The sequence below is a fragment of the Ascaphus truei genome, chromosome 12 (genome assembly GCF_040206685.1).
Source record: "Ascaphus truei isolate aAscTru1 chromosome 12, aAscTru1.hap1, whole genome shotgun sequence".
NCBI classification, from domain to species: Eukaryota; Metazoa; Chordata; class Amphibia; order Anura; family Ascaphidae; genus Ascaphus; species Ascaphus truei.
In genome coordinates, this window is record NC_134494.1 from 25,449,330 (window position 1) to 25,467,603 (window position 18,274).

Here is an 18,274-nt window from a genome sequence, read left to right on the forward strand (position 1 = left end):
GATGCACCCCACTTATTTATAGATGGGGTCTTGAGTGATTTATCTGTTTGTAAACACTTTAATGACCAGGTCTTGAGTGTACTCGGATCTAGTTTGTTTCAAGCTGCATTCATTTAGCCTACTGTGTAAATACAGGGGGAAGGGACATATTGGTCACAAATTTGCCAGCAGCACTAGCGTGCAGTAAATAGGTATGTTTCTGATGTATGTTTTCGCTGTGAGTTGTAATAAGCTTTCTGATTGGTGATGGTAGCTCTTTTCTATGCACTCAGCAGCTGTAATTTGGTATGTGCTATATATGGTCATGTTCTCAGTACATTGCTAATCCGTCTGGCAGTGACGTGGTTGAGCTATGTGCTACTTGGGCTAGGTGGTAACCTGATTTTTGTTGCCGGTTTCAGATATGGAAGCCCAGGAAATGTCTCTAAGGAGTACAATGATTTTGCTGAAGTCTTCCTGAAGGCGTTTGCTGTTGGTGTTCAGCAGGTATATCTTTGTGATATAGACGTTTAGCACACAATCCCTTGCACCTTTTGGATAATACCTAGTGGGAAGGGAAAGGGGACCCCTGCTCAGCTGTTGCCATATGGGTGAAATGAGAATGGTACGGAGTCTGGTGCTACTACCGCTATAAATTGAAATGTAGTAGACCCAAGAGAGAGAACCCGGCTATTAAGAGCACTCGGAGACCCCAGTTAGTGATAGGTACATTTGTAGTAATTAAAACGTAATTTTTAATAGTAATTAAATAAAATAAGGTCGTACATATAAATGACAAACGAAATACTAAAATACGTTGACCAAGTGGATTAGGGGCCAGTTAATAACTTGGTAATTGTTTGCAAGCAGAGGTTAATTGCCTCAATGTGTGCCAATTCACGGAAACCCCAAACAGAGCAAATGCATTTATGGGGTTAATCTGTTACATTATAGGAGTAACAGTGAGCCTTTCAGATTTATATCGGCTACACAATATGCCCCCTTGAGAATACACATGTACAATTTGTGGATGTTAGTATAGTTTCCACACATTAAATAGAAGGATAATATTTTTTATATCATTCTTAGTGTTCAGGCTTTGGTTTTAATCGAAGCAGGAAATTACTTATTGCAGTCTCAAAGTGATCTGCTTGTTTGTAAACACATAACCCAGCTTGTATTACTAAGTATCATACATGCAGCTAATGTGTAGCATTAGCTATATTTTAAACTCTCCCCCATACCCCTTGGCACTATTATTGCAACAAACTAGCCCCCATGAGCAACTCCAGTTTAAAAGAGATTTGTCCCTGCTTGGTGTAGCTAGGAGCCTGACCAGTACCGTCGGGGTTAATTATGCAACATGGTATTAGTGCCTCTTTTGTATACAGCATTCTCATAGCTGATATCCTATTTGGTAGGAAGAGACGGTCTGTCTCCCCTGAATCTGAAGAGGCAGTATGATGTGGGGGTACGGACCACTAGCCTCATTACACACAACCATACATAAGCTGTGATGTATGTTAATACAATATCGCCTAGTACGGTTTGTATAGCATATGTCTTACTAACCACTGCTCTCGGTACACGTAACAGTAAATTAAAGCCAAGTTCTTGTGTGCTCTAGTCGAGAGAACGCCGGAGCCGACGATCGTTTCACGCGCTTTGTCAAGGCAGCTATTGGTCGGTGTTTCATTTTTTATTTTATTATTTCTTTTTTAAACCTAGCTTTACACAATTGGAACCAGGGGGTCCACTAGAGTGCTAGTCTTGGCCCTGGGGTCCCCCCATTTCCTGAAGGTATTTCCCGTTGTTAAAACTCCCTCCAGGGTTAACGGCTGCCACATCTCTTCCCGCGGGCCAATAGGAGTCGAAACGTTATTGGTTGCAGCTTTTTCTTTTTATTGGATGGTCATTGAAATCCCCTGAATAAACCGGTTACTACACCAGTGACCATCTCGGGGATCCCCAAAGCCAAGAATAGCAAAATGACATCTCCCTGTTAAAATTATGCTCCTGTGCATAAGTCCGGGTGTAGGACAGATATTGCAGTATTGTGGCTGCAGCGCTGTGTGCACAGTGTCAGTCTGTGTCTAGTGAAGCAGCTTGCTTGCGTCTTGCTCGTTGGCTGCTCCGCTCACACAAAACCTGCGGCCAGAGATCAACATGAGGTCATAGTACTGGTCAAGTGACGTCTCCTGGACGATCCCACCACTGGCCAGCCTCCAAACCCTCAGACACACTGCTATATGGCTTAGTTAACAGTATTACCAAGGATCTAACTTCAGAATAGTAGTGAGTGAGTCTTTTGGTTTATATAGATTAGAAAATAGTGTTCAACACAAAGTAAAACAGGGGTAGCCAAGTGAGGTTTACAGAGGCCTTCGCCGCTTCCCCGACACTTAATTTAAGTGTCTTCGGGAAGCGGCCGGGCCTCTGTAAACCCCGCGCCCCCCAGTTTGCGCACCGCTGATGTAGACCATTCAAATGAAACCAAATTATAAACCAGTCTGTATTGAAAATGTTTTATAGTCCCAACATGGAGAACATTATGTAACGAATAACTGCAAATGGGTTAAGCTCGAAATTGCAGCAAGGTAGGAGCTGGGCGAGATTGTTTTTATATTTAGATACATTATGTATGTGTTAAGTTCTTGACTTTTAGACGTGAATACATATTTGCGGTGTAACAATAGAATGTGTTTGGCTTGTGTCCTAGGTTTTGCTGAAGGTGCTGTACCAATACAAGGAGAAGCAGTACCTGGCCCCCAGGGTCCTACAGCAGACGCTGAACTACCTGAACCAAGGAGTGTCGCACGCTGTCACTTGGAAGAACTTGAAACCCCATATCCAAGTGAGTGCCATTTCCAAGTGAGTGCTGTTGATGAGCACAAGTAATTGATTTAGTTTCTGCTTGCTTCACTGTCTAATCTGGTTAAGTGCACAACGAAAACACCCGTTCTTCTTGGTTCTTTAACCAGAAAGTAGTTTGTCTTCGCTTAAATATTTCATGTTTGTTTGAGGGCAGGCTGACTCACGCTTCCCTGTGTAACTTCAGGGGATTATCCAAGATGTCATTTTCCCTCTGATGTGTTACACGGACTCGGACGAGGAGCTCTGGCAGGAAGACCCGTATGAATATATCCGCATGAAATTCGGTATGGATGTTGCTACTTTGTCTCGTTGATTACTGCTACTTTTAGTTGTGAATCTGTGGCGAAACACTTGGACATTTCTACAAGTTCACAATATTGGGTACTCTAGTCCTGGCTTGTATCTCTGTAATTTAACTCCTTGCAATGACCTACAACCTGTTATTTATAAAATGTTTTACCAGGAAGTAATACATTGTTACCTCTTGGTTCCAAGTATGTCCTGGGCACATGAACAGAGGTTATACATTAAATGAACAGAGGTTATACAGTCAATTCATAGACCTTTAATGGACAGATATAGTTGGAAAATTGGGTGCAGGGGATAAAAGGGCTCGTGAGTTTCAGATTGGTGATGTTAAAGATGCTCTATTTCAAACGGCTCACAACCTCTGGCTGCGCCAAAGGCTGTCCATTTTTGGGGCGACGTAGATGTAGAATGAAGGGGGTTCAGATTGAATGCAGCTGTGGTTTCAAAGTCCTTTGTCCTCCTGGGTCATTAACATACAACCTTAATCCTCGCATGCGGAAAATGTTTCTCTGGATTTTCTTTTAGAAATGTTCTGTGTAATTGTGTGCTTTATTCATCTATTAATGTTCTCTCAGATGTGTTTGAGGACTTCATCTCCCCCACTACTGCTGCCCAGACACTGCTGTTCACAGCTTGCAGCAAAAGGAAAGAGGTAAATAGAACTAGTGTGTAACTTCATGCAGCGATAAATCCGTGACGGGCAGAAGTCCTTCCGACATAACACAAATTTGTTGCTTGGTAGGAGGGTCAAGCTGAAGATGCAACATAAACCTATATGGGTTTCAAGTTTTTGTTTCTGGAGGAATATTGGTGCAATGTACATCTCTCTCTAACTTTCAGCTCTGATCTAATGGGCTAATAGGGGAACCTTACAGGTTTAGTATTGTGCACAGAGCTTGGGACACCTCACATGGTCCGTTGTGTACATTGTACACGAGACCCGTGATGGGTACCTAGATTTTCAAACGCTAAAATCCTAGGAGGGCGTGTGTCTTGATCCGTAATGGTCTATATTTCTAGTGATTCTTACCTGGCGTCACACTTGGTGCTTTTTGTCCCCGTTCAGGTACTGCAGAAGACCATGGGCTTTTGCTACCAGATCCTCACCGAGCCAGCTGCAGATCCTCGGAAGAAAGATGGAGCCCTCCATATGATTGGCTCTCTGGCTGAAATATTATTGAAGGTAGGACATGTGGGATTTCATTGGTAAACTTGTATGGAGACTTGCCATGATCAGTTTGCAGTTTTAGGACCGTGCTTGGTTTGTCCTCAGCCCCATGTTCTCTGAAACAGGGGTGCTCAACTCCAGTCCTCAGGTCCCCCCCTTTCAGGTCAGGATATCCGTGCTGCAGCACAGGTGGCTTAGTCTTTCACTGAGCCACTGGTTAACCCACCTGTGCAGCAGGTGGGATAGCCTTAAAATCTGACCTGTTGAGATGACCAAGACGTGGAACAGAGTACAAACCAGGGTTATTTTTCTTTCTGATCTGTAGGGGTTGATATGTCCGCCCCCTGACATTGTTCTAGAAAAATGTGATTTGCGAGGCCTGAAGCCACACGGCTCAAGTGTGCATGAAAAAGTACAGCCTACGTGCTGCCATTATCTAAACAAACTGTGGACCTTGTGCATAACTGCTTGATTCTGGCAAGATGTATTTCCGCCAGCACTGAAACAATTTAACCTATTGCCAAGCTGCGGATAAACCTTGTTCCCTGCCAGATGAGTTAACAGTGCCTTGTTGTGCAATCCATTGCCAGTCCCTCTCAGCAGCCAAAGATGCATCTAGTTTCCATGCGCTGTTACGTAGGCTGACCTGGTTCCTCGTACAGGACTTTCCCTGAATCAGACCTCGTTTCTTGGCTGGCACGTGTCTTGCAAATCTGATTGGCGGTGTTCCTGATGGCAAAGAATTCCCCTGCCAGTATCGGCTTGCGTTCCTCCTCTGTCATTGTCCAGACTCAAAACATTAACAGTGTTGCCAGAAGTAGATTTGCATTCCATATGCCAGCCCTCTTGACGGAGTGACGCGGGCAGGGTCGGTCTCCATTTCGTGCACGTGAGATGTTGCGCTCTTGTGTGCACTTTACCTGCAGCCCACCACAGCACTGCTTATACTGGCGTGACATCCAGCAAATGAACTAGTTTGTGTGTTGCAGTTGCATTTAATCTCCTGGTTTGACTTAGAAAGGCTTTGCATTGTATAGTAATGTAGAAGTAGCACTGCGGCCTGGACATTGCCACTGGAAAGGCCACGGCATCAAAGTGGCACGTCGTGATCACGGCGTCGCTGACTGGAGCGGAGGACGAGGCGTCCTCTGCCAGATCTGGTGCCGCAGGGGCGTAATCGCCACCACTGTCGGCTGTCATCGGGCACTTAGATGGTTAATACAATGGCTCATTGGAAGATGTATTTTCCGTTAAATGCCTTGCTAGAGCTCAGCTACTTTATCTGTTTAACTGACTTCAAGCACAGACTGACAGTAACGATTTAGCCCTTTTGCTGCCAGAGGGACCAGCAATGCATGGCAATGTGCTGCTGGCGTCTGGCAGAGAAAGGGGTTAATTGTACTTGTTTTATTTTTTTTAAGTCGGTTACTCCATTATCTGCCTTGTAATGGTTCCTCTTAGAAGATTTGTAAGCTGTCAGTAACTTAATTGTAACGGTTTATTGATTATTTGCTGATCAATATAGAAAGTATTTTAAACTTGCTGCACATGAGATTTATAGGCGCATCATAGCGGCGTCACCAAACAAATTATTACCCCCCAAACTTGATGTACCGATGTATTCTGCTCATTGTTTCCGGTTTGCTGGAATAGAGCTGCAGGGTCTGAACACACGTATTGCATAAATGACCTCCCGGTGTGTCCTACAGAACAAGACCTCTAGTTACCGGGTTTGTTAGCTCTCTCCTCTTCCAGTACGCAAGATTGTAAGCTCTTCAGGTCAGGGTCTCCGGAGGCACTTCTTTTCGTTGTTCTATTCTGTGAAGCACTGTGTACATGGATGGTGCAATATAAATAAACCTATACATACGATGTTCTTTAAAAAAACAAAACAAAAAAAACCCTGTGAATTCCTAAGCACACATGTATGCGCCTATCTTCTATGTAGGCGTGGCTGCTTGGTTATCCCCAGATCATGGCCTGGCTGGAAGGCAGGCACTGGTTTAGCATAGAACATAAATTTTCATCTTTTGTGTAACCTGACTGCTCACCTGTGTAACACACATGAGCTGCCCGTGTGCTGATTACTACAATGCGTTGCGGGTTTGCACTGTATTCTCTAACCCTCCTGATTCTGAATTCTGCTATCTTTGACAGAAAAAGATCTACAAGGACCAGATGGAGTTCATGCTGCAAAACCACGTGTTCCCTCTTTTCAGCAGTGAGCTTGGTTACATGAGAGCGCGGGTAAGACTCGCCTTGAGAATTGTTTCTGCAGGTGCCTTGGGTAGACAACTTAATAAACTTGTTCAATTCTGTTTGGTTGTTTTTTACCACGTTGAATTTTTCATTATCTGGGGTTTTCCTTTGACTCTGTAGACCAGCGGTATCCAACTCCAGTTCTCAGGGGCCAACAGGTCAGGATTTCAGGTTTTCGACTGGGCCATCTGTGCTGAAGCACGGATATCCTGAACCTGACCTGTTGGTAGCCCTTGAGGACTGGAGTTGGCTACCCTGCTGTAGACCAATTCACCCTCTAAATAATTTTTCCACATGTAAAGTTTTATAGCTATTGAGGCAAAAGGAATGAATTGGTGTTGTAACTTTTTAAAACCAGCTGGTTAAGTGTGCAAACAGATCCAGCTGCGATTCTAGTTGTATAACTGAAGTTGCAAGACTAATATCTGATGATAAATTGTGGAGTGAGAATGGTCTGGCAAGAATTTTGTGCTATTAAAAAGCTTATATAAATTGGGTAGTACATTCACCCTGTTTTGTGGCGATGTACAGAATGGTAGGAACTTAACAATTGATCAAAACGTCAAAGTGCAGTTACACTTGTGGTAGTATGACCGGAAAGCTGTGCATACTAAAAGCTTTCGTGTGGCTGCAGCGCCTGTGTGCACAGTGTCAGTCTGTGTCTAGTGAAGCAGCTTGCTTGTGTCTTGCTTGCTGGCTGCTCCGCTCACACATCACCTGCGGCCAGAGATCAAACATGAGGTCATAGTACTGGTCAAGTGACGTCTCCTGGACGATCCCACCACTGGCCAGCCTCCAAACCCTCAGACATGCAATGTGCTTCTGTTTGTCAAAGGGGCTTCTTCTGACTGAACCAGTCTCTATCTCTATGTTTTTTAAAGTAGTTGTTTTAGTGATGTGTACTTTAGTTATAGATTGCAATACGTTCTTAATTTTATCAAGGCAGTTCTTCATTGATGGTTTTTTTTTTGATGGTGTGCAGAGCTAGTGACACTTCCTGTGCACTGTTAGAATTTGCATGAAGTAGTACACGGCACACACTACTATGAACTATTGCTTAATTAAAAGGTATCACAACCTACATCAAATCTATAATATCTATATTAAAATGACATCTCCCGAGTGGATCTTGGACTCTACCAAAGTTGTCTTAAAGTGCTTCTGCGCCCTAGATCTTGCATGTTTGTGTTGTCTGCAGGCTTGCTGGGTCCTTCACTATTTCTGTGAGGTGAAGTTCAAGATTGACCAAAACCTGCAGACGGCCCTGGAGCTGACCAGAAGGTGTCTGATTGATGACCGGGAGATGCCTGTGAAAGTGGAAGCAGCCATTGCTCTCCAAGTTCTTATCAGTAATCAGGAAAAAGGTACCAGTTCTCATGTGAAGTCCTTGGCAAATATAGTAACAGCATGTCCAGTATCCTGTTTCTAGTGACACCGAGTTAAGCAACCTATATTTAAGGAGTGACACTTGGTATCTGTTAAGTTAAACAATATACAACTTAACTGAGATTCAGAGCTATGCCTGTGTGTCTCGAGTTTGATCCTCCGTCTGTCTGGTAATTGGAGGCACTCCATAAGCATCTCCATGGGAAACACTGATTTCTTGTTGCCTAGTACGACTTTAAAGCAATATCAAAGGACTGCAGCAGTGGTAGGCAACATGATATACCACAAGGGCTGCATGTCTGACCCATAAGCCCTCAAAAGGACCGCACATGTATGGTGCAGAAGGGATGTTGCAGGTGTGGGTAGCAGCTTCTCACCACCCCCTCCAGTCAGCGGGTTTATGCGATCACACTGAATACTGTTCCACTGCTCTCTTTGCACTGGGAACTAGTGATGGGCTCAGGCATTGGGCAGCGGGGAGAAGCTACGATTCATACCAGTAACATCTCCACTACCCCTCTGCACTGCGGAGAGGAGAGCAGGGTACTGGGGTGGTTGGGAGCTGCAAGTGAAGCCCCAAAAGCCTGTTGCCCCACATTGGTCTCCAGTAATTACTGGAGAATTCAGTGCTTCCAATTCATCAAGCAGTTTTTTTGACCAGTTGGTTACCAAATAGTTGCACATTGGCTTTCACCGCCGAGTGCTGGAGAATTGAGCATGGTAAAGACCTGCAGAAAACGGATACATTTTGTTCTGAAGTTGGCAGTTAACACAAGCTGCTTTTTCCTAGCTAAGGAGTATATTGCGCCATTCATCAGGCCTGTAATGCAGGCTTTGCTGCACATCATCAGGGAGACCGAGAACGACGACCTTACCAATGTGATTCAGAAAATGATCTGCGAGTACAGTGAGGAAGTCACGCCCATTGCAGTGGAGATGACCCAGCATCTGGTGAGTGTCGCGGCGCAGGCAGAGTTTCCTGTTTTCTGGTGTGTATTCTGCTGTTTGGTGTTTTGCAAGTCTAGCAAATGTTTCCTGATGTGGCTGCAGCGCCTGTGTGCACAGTGTCAGTCTGTGTCTAGTGAAGCAGCTTGCTTGCGTCTTGCTTGCTGGCTGCTCCGCTCACACACCACCTGCGGCCAGAGATCAACATGAGGTCATAGTACTGGTCAAGTGCCGTCTGCTGGACGATCCCACCACTGGCCAGCCTCCAAATCCTCAGACAAAACAGACCTGCTTCTCTGGTGTCTCCTACAGCAGCTCCCAGTTTATCGCTAGTGAGCTCTGCAACTATTTCTTTTTTGTAAATTCTTTGTAATCCATATTTTTATAACAGTTAACATAGAGTACAACTCACACAAAAAATATATCCACAATTCTGCATTCTGTATTAGCATTACTCAAACCTAAAATTATCCTAGCCTCAAAACAATATAAAGAGCGATGTTAAAAACGCAACATCGCTTCCTTGTGATCAATCATGTAACATACTTTATCAACTATAACCAAACAATAAATTGTACAATATAGCATATAATTTAAATTATATAATAAAATAAGAGTATACAATAACATTAACTAATACTACTATTACTAATAAATACAATCACAAAGCACACAACCTGACATAACTAGACATTAGAATTAAATAAAAAACTAAAAACAAGCCAAACCCCCAAAGTTGTTAATCAAAATGATCCTTATTCCTACTATGGCAGTTCTTTTCTCTCCAACTCTTCTCGCAGGGTTTAATCATGTTCTATTACTCTGCAGCTATGTCAGGCCCTGCTGGCTTTGTATGTTCTTACCATTAGAGCTTTCAGGCGAATGGTTAATCGCGCTCCCGTGTTGGTGCCTCTCGCTTCAGTAGCCAATGACCGGTTTATTTTACACTTGGTCAATTTTAATGTTTATACTGATGTTGAACTCCAGTGCCAGAGAGGGGCCTTTAATACATTGCACTGTAATGTTTTGCAGACCCTTCTGGCATGGGAGGGTTTACATTCTAAACCTGTTTCTGGGAAGGCCTAACCCCTCCGGTGCCGGCCCTGAAGTGGGTAGGTGTGAAGGCACTGCAGTAGATGTGTTGCTGCCCATTAATCGCCGGTACTGCCCAGTAATGCCAAGTAATTCATCTTTCCAGGCGATGACGTTTAATCAAGTAATCCAGACTGGGCCGGATGAGGAGGGCAGTGATGACAAAGCGGTGACGGCCATGGGAATCCTAAATACCATCGACACTTTGCTCAGTGTGGTTGAAGATCATAAAGAGGTCAGAGCAGAATTGTGGAGCATTTAATACCTGGCTTTGCAATGCTATCGGTCATATTGCCACCTACATTCGCGTTATTTGGACAATGTGACACTACAGCTGTAGTAAAATCTATTCTCTTAGGTGTGTAGGAAAGATATACGATTACAAAGTACCCTGCACTCGCTTGCCTTGACTCATAGGTGTCCTCATCTCCCCTGTTGGTAATTGGACCCGACAGTGTACCCACACAGCATGACATTTTGATGGTGTGGACCAGGGGTGGCCAACTCCATCCTCATGGGCCACCAACAGGTTGGGTTTGAAGGACATCCCTGTTACAGCACGTTAACTGAGCAACCTGCGCTGAAGCCGTGATATCCTTATCTGACCTGTTTAGTGGCCCTTGCGGGCTGGAGTTGGCCACCAGACTTTCCACATTGTGTTATGGATAAGGGTGCCCTGCGATGCCAATCAGAAAGTGGCAGAGTTCTGAAATACAAAAGGGTAGGGGTGTCCACCCAGTTACATCTTTGTTCAATTCTAATTCAGTTGGGACACTTGATCCTACATTTATAGTTTACAGATGTAGCTAGCCCTGCGGTCTCCGGCTTGCAATGGTGCCGAATATTAAAGCTTGCTACATCTGTATATGATTCTCGGTTCTGCGATACGTGCATTGACCCCGCCCGTTCTGCTGTATTTTGCTGTTACAAAGAACTCTGGCATACCTGCAAGCACAGAAGTGCCCGACCTCCGTGCAGTGCCCCACAGTGTAGCTGAAGCTCGTATTGTCCCAGTCTTCATTGTCTTGGTTCCTCATTTGCAACAGCGTAAAAGTAAACGGCTGCAATGATTTCAAATGGTCAGGCAAATGAAGCTGTCGGTATTGGAACCTAACGAGTCATGTTGTTCTCCAGATAACTCAGCAGCTTGAAGGCATTTGTCTGCAGGTGATCGGAACTGTTCTACAACAGCATGTCCTAGGTAGGTACAGACCTTCTCTGTGAGAACTAAGCCACCGGCTGCAAGCTAGTTGGAGTTGCGAGGGGATGGCAGCTTGTCTGATTGCAAGATGGTACATGTTATGGCTGCTGGCAGAGCTTTAGGCTGGCAGCATTGAGGGAGCGACCATTGCCAGTATCATTAAGATTCACTGTAGGATGTTGTACTTTTGCGATCCCATATTAGTTATTAATAGATTAAATTATAGTGTGTAATGCTTTCTGTATCATTGATGAATCCTTGTTAGCCGATAAGTGGAACAGATTGGCAAACTAAAACATTAAATTTTAAGACACTTTCTGCTTTAAATGTCACAAATGTGCTACAGAATTGACCTTTTTCTTAGTCCGTTGCATGTACATCATTTTTGATCCTACATTAGTTATGCAGAACATTTTGTCTTAAGACTAGGACGTGTGTGTGGTGTGGTGTGGTGTGGTGTGGTGGTGGTGGTGGGTGTGGTGGTGGGTGTGGTGGTGGTGGTGGGTGTGTGGGGTGGGAGCGAATGGAGCTCCGCATGAAAGCTCCCATATGGACGGTAATGCGCACTAGAGATGGGGTGCTCAACTCCAGTCCTCAACACCCCACAACAGGTCTGGTTTTAAGGCTTTCCCAGATCCTGTGGCTCAGTGAGTCTGAGCCACTTGTGCTGAAGCGGAGATATCCCGAAAGCCGTATGGTGTGTACTTCCCATGTTCTCTCTCCGATCCCTGCAGCGTTATTCAGCGAGCTGTCGCTTTTATTTCAGAGTTTTATGAAGAGATCTTTTCCTTGGCTCACAGCCTCACCTGCCAGCAAGTTTCTGCCCAGATGTGGCAGCTGTTGCCACTAGTTTTTGAGGTCTTCCAGCAGGACGGCTTTGATTACTTCACAGGTGAGCGAGATGAATGCGGATCCACACACGGGCTGGGCTCACTGATATTCTGTTTAACCGCGAGAGCATCCTTCATGGGTATTAATGCTGGTCTGCCTGCTCTTATGTCTCAGGATTAGTTTGTGTAAAATCCAACAGGGTTTTGCCCTTGACTGTTTATTTCCTAGACCTATATAGTTTCATTATAAATTGTGCTCTGACAGGGTGGCCAGCTGGTGTCCAGTGGTTACGCAAAGAAAGACCTTCTATATACACAGATTGCCTTATCACGAGTTGTATAGTTTCTCTCCGTCCTCCGTCCCCTCTGAGACATAAGGATTTCTGTGATTTCAAGGAAAAAGTGTGTCACAAGGATGTGGTGTTAGAGGCAGTGCAAGCCGTGTTTAAAAAAAGTGTTTTTTTATTTTAATATGTGCAGCCTTTGGTTACTTTTATTGAAAACTAATTACTTAAGCTGCCGATCGATTTGGTTCTCCCGTTATCGATCAGCAAAGCTTCTGCTTCTCGGGGATTCACTAAATGGCTGTCTTTCAGTTTCAAATCAATCCTTCAGTCAGTGTGACTCAGCAGCTACAATGTATCCTTATATTACTACGGTAACATTATCTATTGTTACCGTTTGCAGCTCAAACTGCTGGGAATATTGGCAACACATGATCACAAACAGGAAAGTGTTACAAAGATCTTGCACTGCTGGGGAGGTGGGCTAAAACCTGTTATAGAAATTAATGGATGCTCAGTATATTAAAACTCATTAAAAGTTGAATTTCAAAACAAAAAATAATTTGTAAGTGTTTAATACTACAGAACTGATTTATTGGAAGAAAAAAAAAACACAAGTAGAATATTGCTTGAACTAATCTGGGGGTGGGGGAAGGGAAGGGGACAGGGGAAGGGGAAGCTCCCGCGTCAGCAAAATGAGGATAGTATATGAAATCAAATAACACACAAACTGGTGCAATAGAGGATAAACTATAATAACAACATAAACAGACAGACAAGTTCCTCCTTGAATGCACTCAGAAAGGTAAGTCAGAGCGATATGGTTGATAACATTAAAAACCTTTTAATCACCAAATAGTAAGAACATATTGTATAGAGGGAAATGGTAGAAGTAGTCCACGGCCAGTCCCTTAAAACAAACCAAGAAAAGATCTTCCTAAATAGGTGTATGGAAGATAGTGGGGACAATACACCACCTAGGTGTGGGCTACAGAAAACTGCAAAGTCTCGCCACAAAATAACTTCAGACTTGAGAACCTGTCCTGTTGGCAGGAATTCTATTATCAAAAACCAGCACACCTATAGAAAAAAGTATGCTGATACTAGATCTGAAGAGGCGGTTCATATACAGTTCGTGAGTAATAAAGCCCTTACATCCGTATACATAGACCACAAGGAATGGGGGTGTATGTCAACTCCAGAACACAAATGAAGTCAACGAATGATGTGGAGAGTAATACATATAACATAAATTAAACCATATACATAGCTATTAACTACGTGGCTAGTATCAGCATACTTTTTTCTATAGGTGTGCTGGTTTTTGATAATAGAATTCCTGCCAACAGGACAGGTTCTCAAGTCTGAAGTTATTTTGTGGCGAGACTTTGCAGTTTTCTGTAACCCACACCTATGTGGTGTATTGTCCCCACTATCTTCCATACACCTATTTAGGAAGATCTTTTCTTGGTTTGTTTTAAGGGACTGGCCGTGGACTACTTCTACCATTTCCCTCTATACAATATGTTCTTACTATTTGGTGATTAAAAGGTTTTTAATGTTATCAACCATATCGCTCTGACTTACCTTTCTGAGTGCATTCAAGGAGGAACTTGTCTAGAATATTGCTTGGACTGGTCCTTCAAGCTGATTTGCGGTTAATATATATATTTTTCCGTATGCAGACATGATGCCTCTCCTGCATAATTATGTCACTGTGGACACAGATACCCTTATGTCTGACACCAAATATCTGGAAATGATCTACAGCATGTGCAAAAAGGTATGTCCGCTGGGAAAGTAGCATTCTGTGCCTCCAGTCGCTTTGTAAACACAAGACGGTCACTGTTCTGCCTGAATCTGATCAAATTATGTAACGTGTAAGAGTTCACCGCCTAAGCGGCACAGTAGAGTAGAGCAAACTGCACAGTGGTACCATATTTTGGTGTGTGTGTCTTTGTCTTTATCTGAGGGGGGGGGGGGGAGAGATAATGTGGTCACTTTATCATATATTATGTAGACTTCCATATTTTTCAGTAGTTCAAAAGATGTGTTGCTGTTCCATATCGGTGTCTGGCTTAGCGTAGGCAGTACAATTAAACATTGCAGACAACCCCACGTGGAAACGATAACTTCTCGTTTCATACAGGATACTCAGCTGAAGAAAATGACATACTTCATTTTGTCTTGGGGGTGGGAGGGTTCCATTAGTTGGCAGATATGACGGGCGACTGTGACTTTGCCAGAATAAACAATGGGGAGTGTTCAATTGAACTATGAAGATATCATTAATCCAATGGGTAACTTCTTGCCCAGGTCCTCACAGGGGTGGCCGGAGAAGATGCTGAATGTCACGCAGCTAAACTGTTGGAGGTCGTCATCCTGCAGTGTAAAGGTCGCGGTATTGACCAGGTGAGATGGTCTTCTGATGAGATGAACCAAAAGAAGGTAGCCTAATCACACACAGCCCGTCAGAATGCTATGGAGCTAAAACAAAGGGGTTATTTATCCGTTTCTCTGCTTCAAAACACTAATATATGTATGTATTAGTATTAGTATTCCGTATACATAAAAGGATATTATGGAAGAAGATGTTTGGTAAATCTGGTGCTAGATTGATAGAATCCTAAACGTTCAACAAATGTTGAATAGTTTACCAGCTGTTCATTACTTAAGCGGGAAAGGAGCACTTTGATTTAGAGCAGGGGAGCGCAAACTAATCCCACTGCGCCCGCTGCCTGTTCTATCTCTTCCCCCCCCTCGCCCCCGGCACGGCTCCCACGTCATGTGACCCCATGGCGTCATTTGCCGCCGGGTTGCCATGGCGTCGCATCGTTTGACACAAAGGTAAGTGAAGTTGGAGGCCTTGCCATTTAATTGAAATGCCTTTGGGGAAGCGCGGGGCCTCTGTAACCACGAGGGCACGGCCCAAAATGTATCCCACCCCCCACCGCTGATAGAGGACACTGCAATATTTTGGGGGTTTTAGTGTCATTGTGGGTGCATGTGGAGAGAAGTGTACATTGAATGTAACATTCTTGGGTACACGTGTACATTCCAGTGCATACCGTTATTTGTGGAGGCTGCTCTGGAGAGATTAACCAGAGAAGTGAAAACGAGCGAGCTCCGAACAATGTGCCTGCAGGTTGCCATATCCGCTCTCTTCTACAGTCCCCACCTTCTACTCAACACCCTGGAAAATCTTCGCTTCCCAAATAACGTTGAGCCCGTCACAAACCACTTCATCACTCAGTGGCTTAATGATGTAGACTGCTTCCTGGGGTAAGTGTTTGTGTTGTGGCGACTTCTTCTACCGTTGTCCTTGAGGAATGGCCGTCTTCTAGCTTTGGCAAATCCGTTTGCTACCACCATGTAAGGGACAATAACCTGATTTCATAGGGTGGGGAATGTATTGGAAAAGGTGACCTGGTTTCATTTATCTGCCTCGTTGCTTCACGAGACAATTGAAACTTCTTACGAGCCATGTGGACACACCTCTCGACATTGCGACTGGCCTACCTGGGAGTTTGCAAATCCAATGTCGGTCTAATTGGGGGGGGGGGCTCTGTTCCAGTTTTTCAACCTTGAATATCTGGGGAGACTCTTTATTTATAAAACAAAAAAAAATGTTTTCCCCCTAGATTACATGACCGGAAGATATGCGTACTTGGTTTGTGCGCGCTTATTGATCTGGAACAAAGACCACAGGTTTTAAATCAAGTGTCGGCTCAAATCTTGCCAGCTTTCCTCCTCTTGTTCAACGGCCTGAAAAGAGCCTACGCCTGCCATGCAGAGCAAGAAAATGACAGCGACGATGACGAGGATGGAGAAGACGACGACGAAGCTGGTATGCAAACCTGCCCCCAGAGACTAAAAAAAAAAAATAGGACGTTAAGTGATATGCCCAGCGGGCTCCTTTACATGTTACTGTCAAGAATGCCTCTCTACAACTTAACCCCTTTTGGTTTATCACTGTCTATTTGACAATGAGGTGAATGAAGCCGATTTGGGGGTGCTTGGGGAAGACCTGCAGATTCTCAAGGGGTGTCTTTGCTATCAACGATGTCTACAGACCCTCTTGGTTTGAGACAAATCCCCCATTTGTTTGTTTTTTTTCCCCAGCAATAGGAGGATTAATACTGCTCCATTATTAAATATAAATCAGTAGATCACTTGATATCTTTTGGGTGTAACATGGGTATGTATTTTTTTTTTTTCTGCAGCCCTTTGTTTTATAGATTTGTTGCCTATTACTGAATTACTTTCAGTAGCATTTAAAATGTCTACACGCGTTTCTTACATTTATTTGTCATTTAGCAAAGCATTGCATTCCAGCGATGTGCAGTCATCCAGTGTGTGCTTGTATGATACAATTGCAGAACTAGGCTTGCTTGACCACTGCTGTCATTACTTTTTGTAGTGCACATGGTCCTCTTATTGACTCTGCAGCCTTTGAAGGGCCCATGTGAAGTCCGATTCCAAAGCAGATCCGGATCACGTTAACATGTATGGAACGGTTTGTTTCTCACAGAGCTGGGCAGTGATGAAGACGATATCGATGACGACGGGCAGGAATACCTGGAGATATTGGCGAAACAGGCTGGAGAGGACGGCGACGATGACGACTGGGAGGAAGATGATGCAGAAGAGACGGCACTAGAGGGCTACAATACGCTTATTGATGATGAAGACAGCCCAGTCGATGAATATCAGATATTTAAAGCTTTATTTCAGAGTAAGGATGGCCGTTCACCCATTAATGAAACATGGTGTAATGTATCTGTATAGTCTGTAAATGGCTCCTATTGTACACTGTGCTATCCTGATGTGGCACTGATGTACTATGTATTGCTAACTAGCTTACAGTTTAAATCTTGGCACCTGAGCTACAAAGACATGGTGACTTGTTAAACTTCAGGCAGAGCTGACTGTTTGGAACAGGAGTGGCCAACTCCAGTCCTCAAGGGCCACCAACAGGTCAGGGTTTAAAGATATCCCTGCTTCAGCACAGGTGGTGCAATGTTCGTCTGAGCCACTGATTGAGCCACCTGTGCTGAAGCAGGGATATCCTTAAACCCTGACTTGTTGGTGGCCCTTGAGGACTGGAGTTGGCCATCCCCTGGTCTGGAAACTTCAAGTATTTTATTTCCTAATATCGTACAATTGTAACTTTATTATTCACCAGATTTTCCCCCCTTTTTTTTTTTTTTTTTACTAGTTTAGCCGTCTATGACTTTGTCATTTTATACAACAATGTTTTATTTTTGGTATTTTCCCCCATAGAGCTTGAAAGTCGGGATCCTGCCTGGTATCAGGCGCTTACTCAAGGACTTAATGAAGATCAAGGGAAACAGTTACAAGACATAGCAACGCTGGCAGATCAGAGGCGGGCAGCTCATGGTATGTTATCAGAGGTGATCTGACGGCACAAGGGGCTATAGATTGCCCCTGCTTTCTTTTTACTTTAAAAACCGTTGTTTTTAAGATCATTTTTGAAAATTGTCATCCAGCTTGGTGCTACAGACATTACCACAGTATGGGGGGAGGTGGGGTGGGGGACGCGGCGCTCTTCCCCAAAACATTTAACTTAAATGCCGGGGAGCGCGCGAGGCCTTGAAGTTCCCTTACCTTGTCTCTGGCGGCTTCTGGCGACGCGTCGACATGATGCCGCGGGGTCACGTGACGTCAAATGCCAGAGATAAGGTGAGGGGGGGGGTGCGAGCAGGGGGCGCAGAGAATGTTTGCGCACCCCTGGCCTATAACATAAAGATTTTAAAAGGTTTAAACAACCATGCTCTTACAAAAGGATTGTTGTATTCTGCTTTATGCTCGGGAACACTAATGTTGAATTGCATTATTTTTACACTGCCCAATACAGGCAGTCCTCGGTTATCCAACGGAATCCGTTCTGGAAGTAGCGTTGGATAGTGACACCGTAGTAAAGTGA

General features: G+C 44.2%; 1 protein-coding gene and 3 non-coding genes across 4 annotated transcripts in view; all 4 read left to right on the forward strand.

The window, feature by feature from the left end:
* IPO7 (importin 7) overlaps window positions 1-18,274 on the forward strand; it is a 41,484-nt gene that overhangs the window by 20,312 nt on the left and 2,898 nt on the right. The window contains exons 8-24 of the mRNA XM_075567069.1: window positions 402-486; window positions 2,699-2,833; window positions 3,038-3,137; window positions 3,738-3,814; window positions 4,229-4,345; window positions 6,488-6,577; window positions 7,788-7,953; window positions 8,766-8,926; window positions 10,119-10,247; window positions 11,147-11,213; window positions 11,980-12,105; window positions 14,013-14,110; window positions 14,644-14,739; window positions 15,389-15,609; window positions 15,969-16,174; window positions 16,859-17,062; window positions 17,611-17,727. Of these exons, the coding sequence (XP_075423184.1) occupies window positions 402-486; window positions 2,699-2,833; window positions 3,038-3,137; window positions 3,738-3,814; window positions 4,229-4,345; window positions 6,488-6,577; window positions 7,788-7,953; window positions 8,766-8,926; window positions 10,119-10,247; window positions 11,147-11,213; window positions 11,980-12,105; window positions 14,013-14,110; window positions 14,644-14,739; window positions 15,389-15,609; window positions 15,969-16,174; window positions 16,859-17,062; window positions 17,611-17,727 (2,195 nt within the window). The remainder of the gene's footprint in view (window positions 1-401; window positions 487-2,698; window positions 2,834-3,037; window positions 3,138-3,737; window positions 3,815-4,228; window positions 4,346-6,487; window positions 6,578-7,787; window positions 7,954-8,765; window positions 8,927-10,118; window positions 10,248-11,146; window positions 11,214-11,979; window positions 12,106-14,012; window positions 14,111-14,643; window positions 14,740-15,388; window positions 15,610-15,968; window positions 16,175-16,858; window positions 17,063-17,610; window positions 17,728-18,274) is intronic.
* Window positions 2,042-2,222, forward strand: LOC142464355 (small nucleolar RNA SNORA23). Its single transcript, XR_012787664.1, has one exon. It is a non-coding gene; the product is annotated as a small nucleolar RNA SNORA23 (small nucleolar RNA).
* On the forward strand, window positions 7,221-7,402 carry LOC142464357 (small nucleolar RNA SNORA23). Its single transcript, XR_012787666.1, has one exon. It is a non-coding gene; the product is annotated as a small nucleolar RNA SNORA23 (small nucleolar RNA).
* Window positions 9,023-9,203, forward strand: LOC142464356 (small nucleolar RNA SNORA23). Its single transcript, XR_012787665.1, has one exon. It is a non-coding gene; the product is annotated as a small nucleolar RNA SNORA23 (small nucleolar RNA).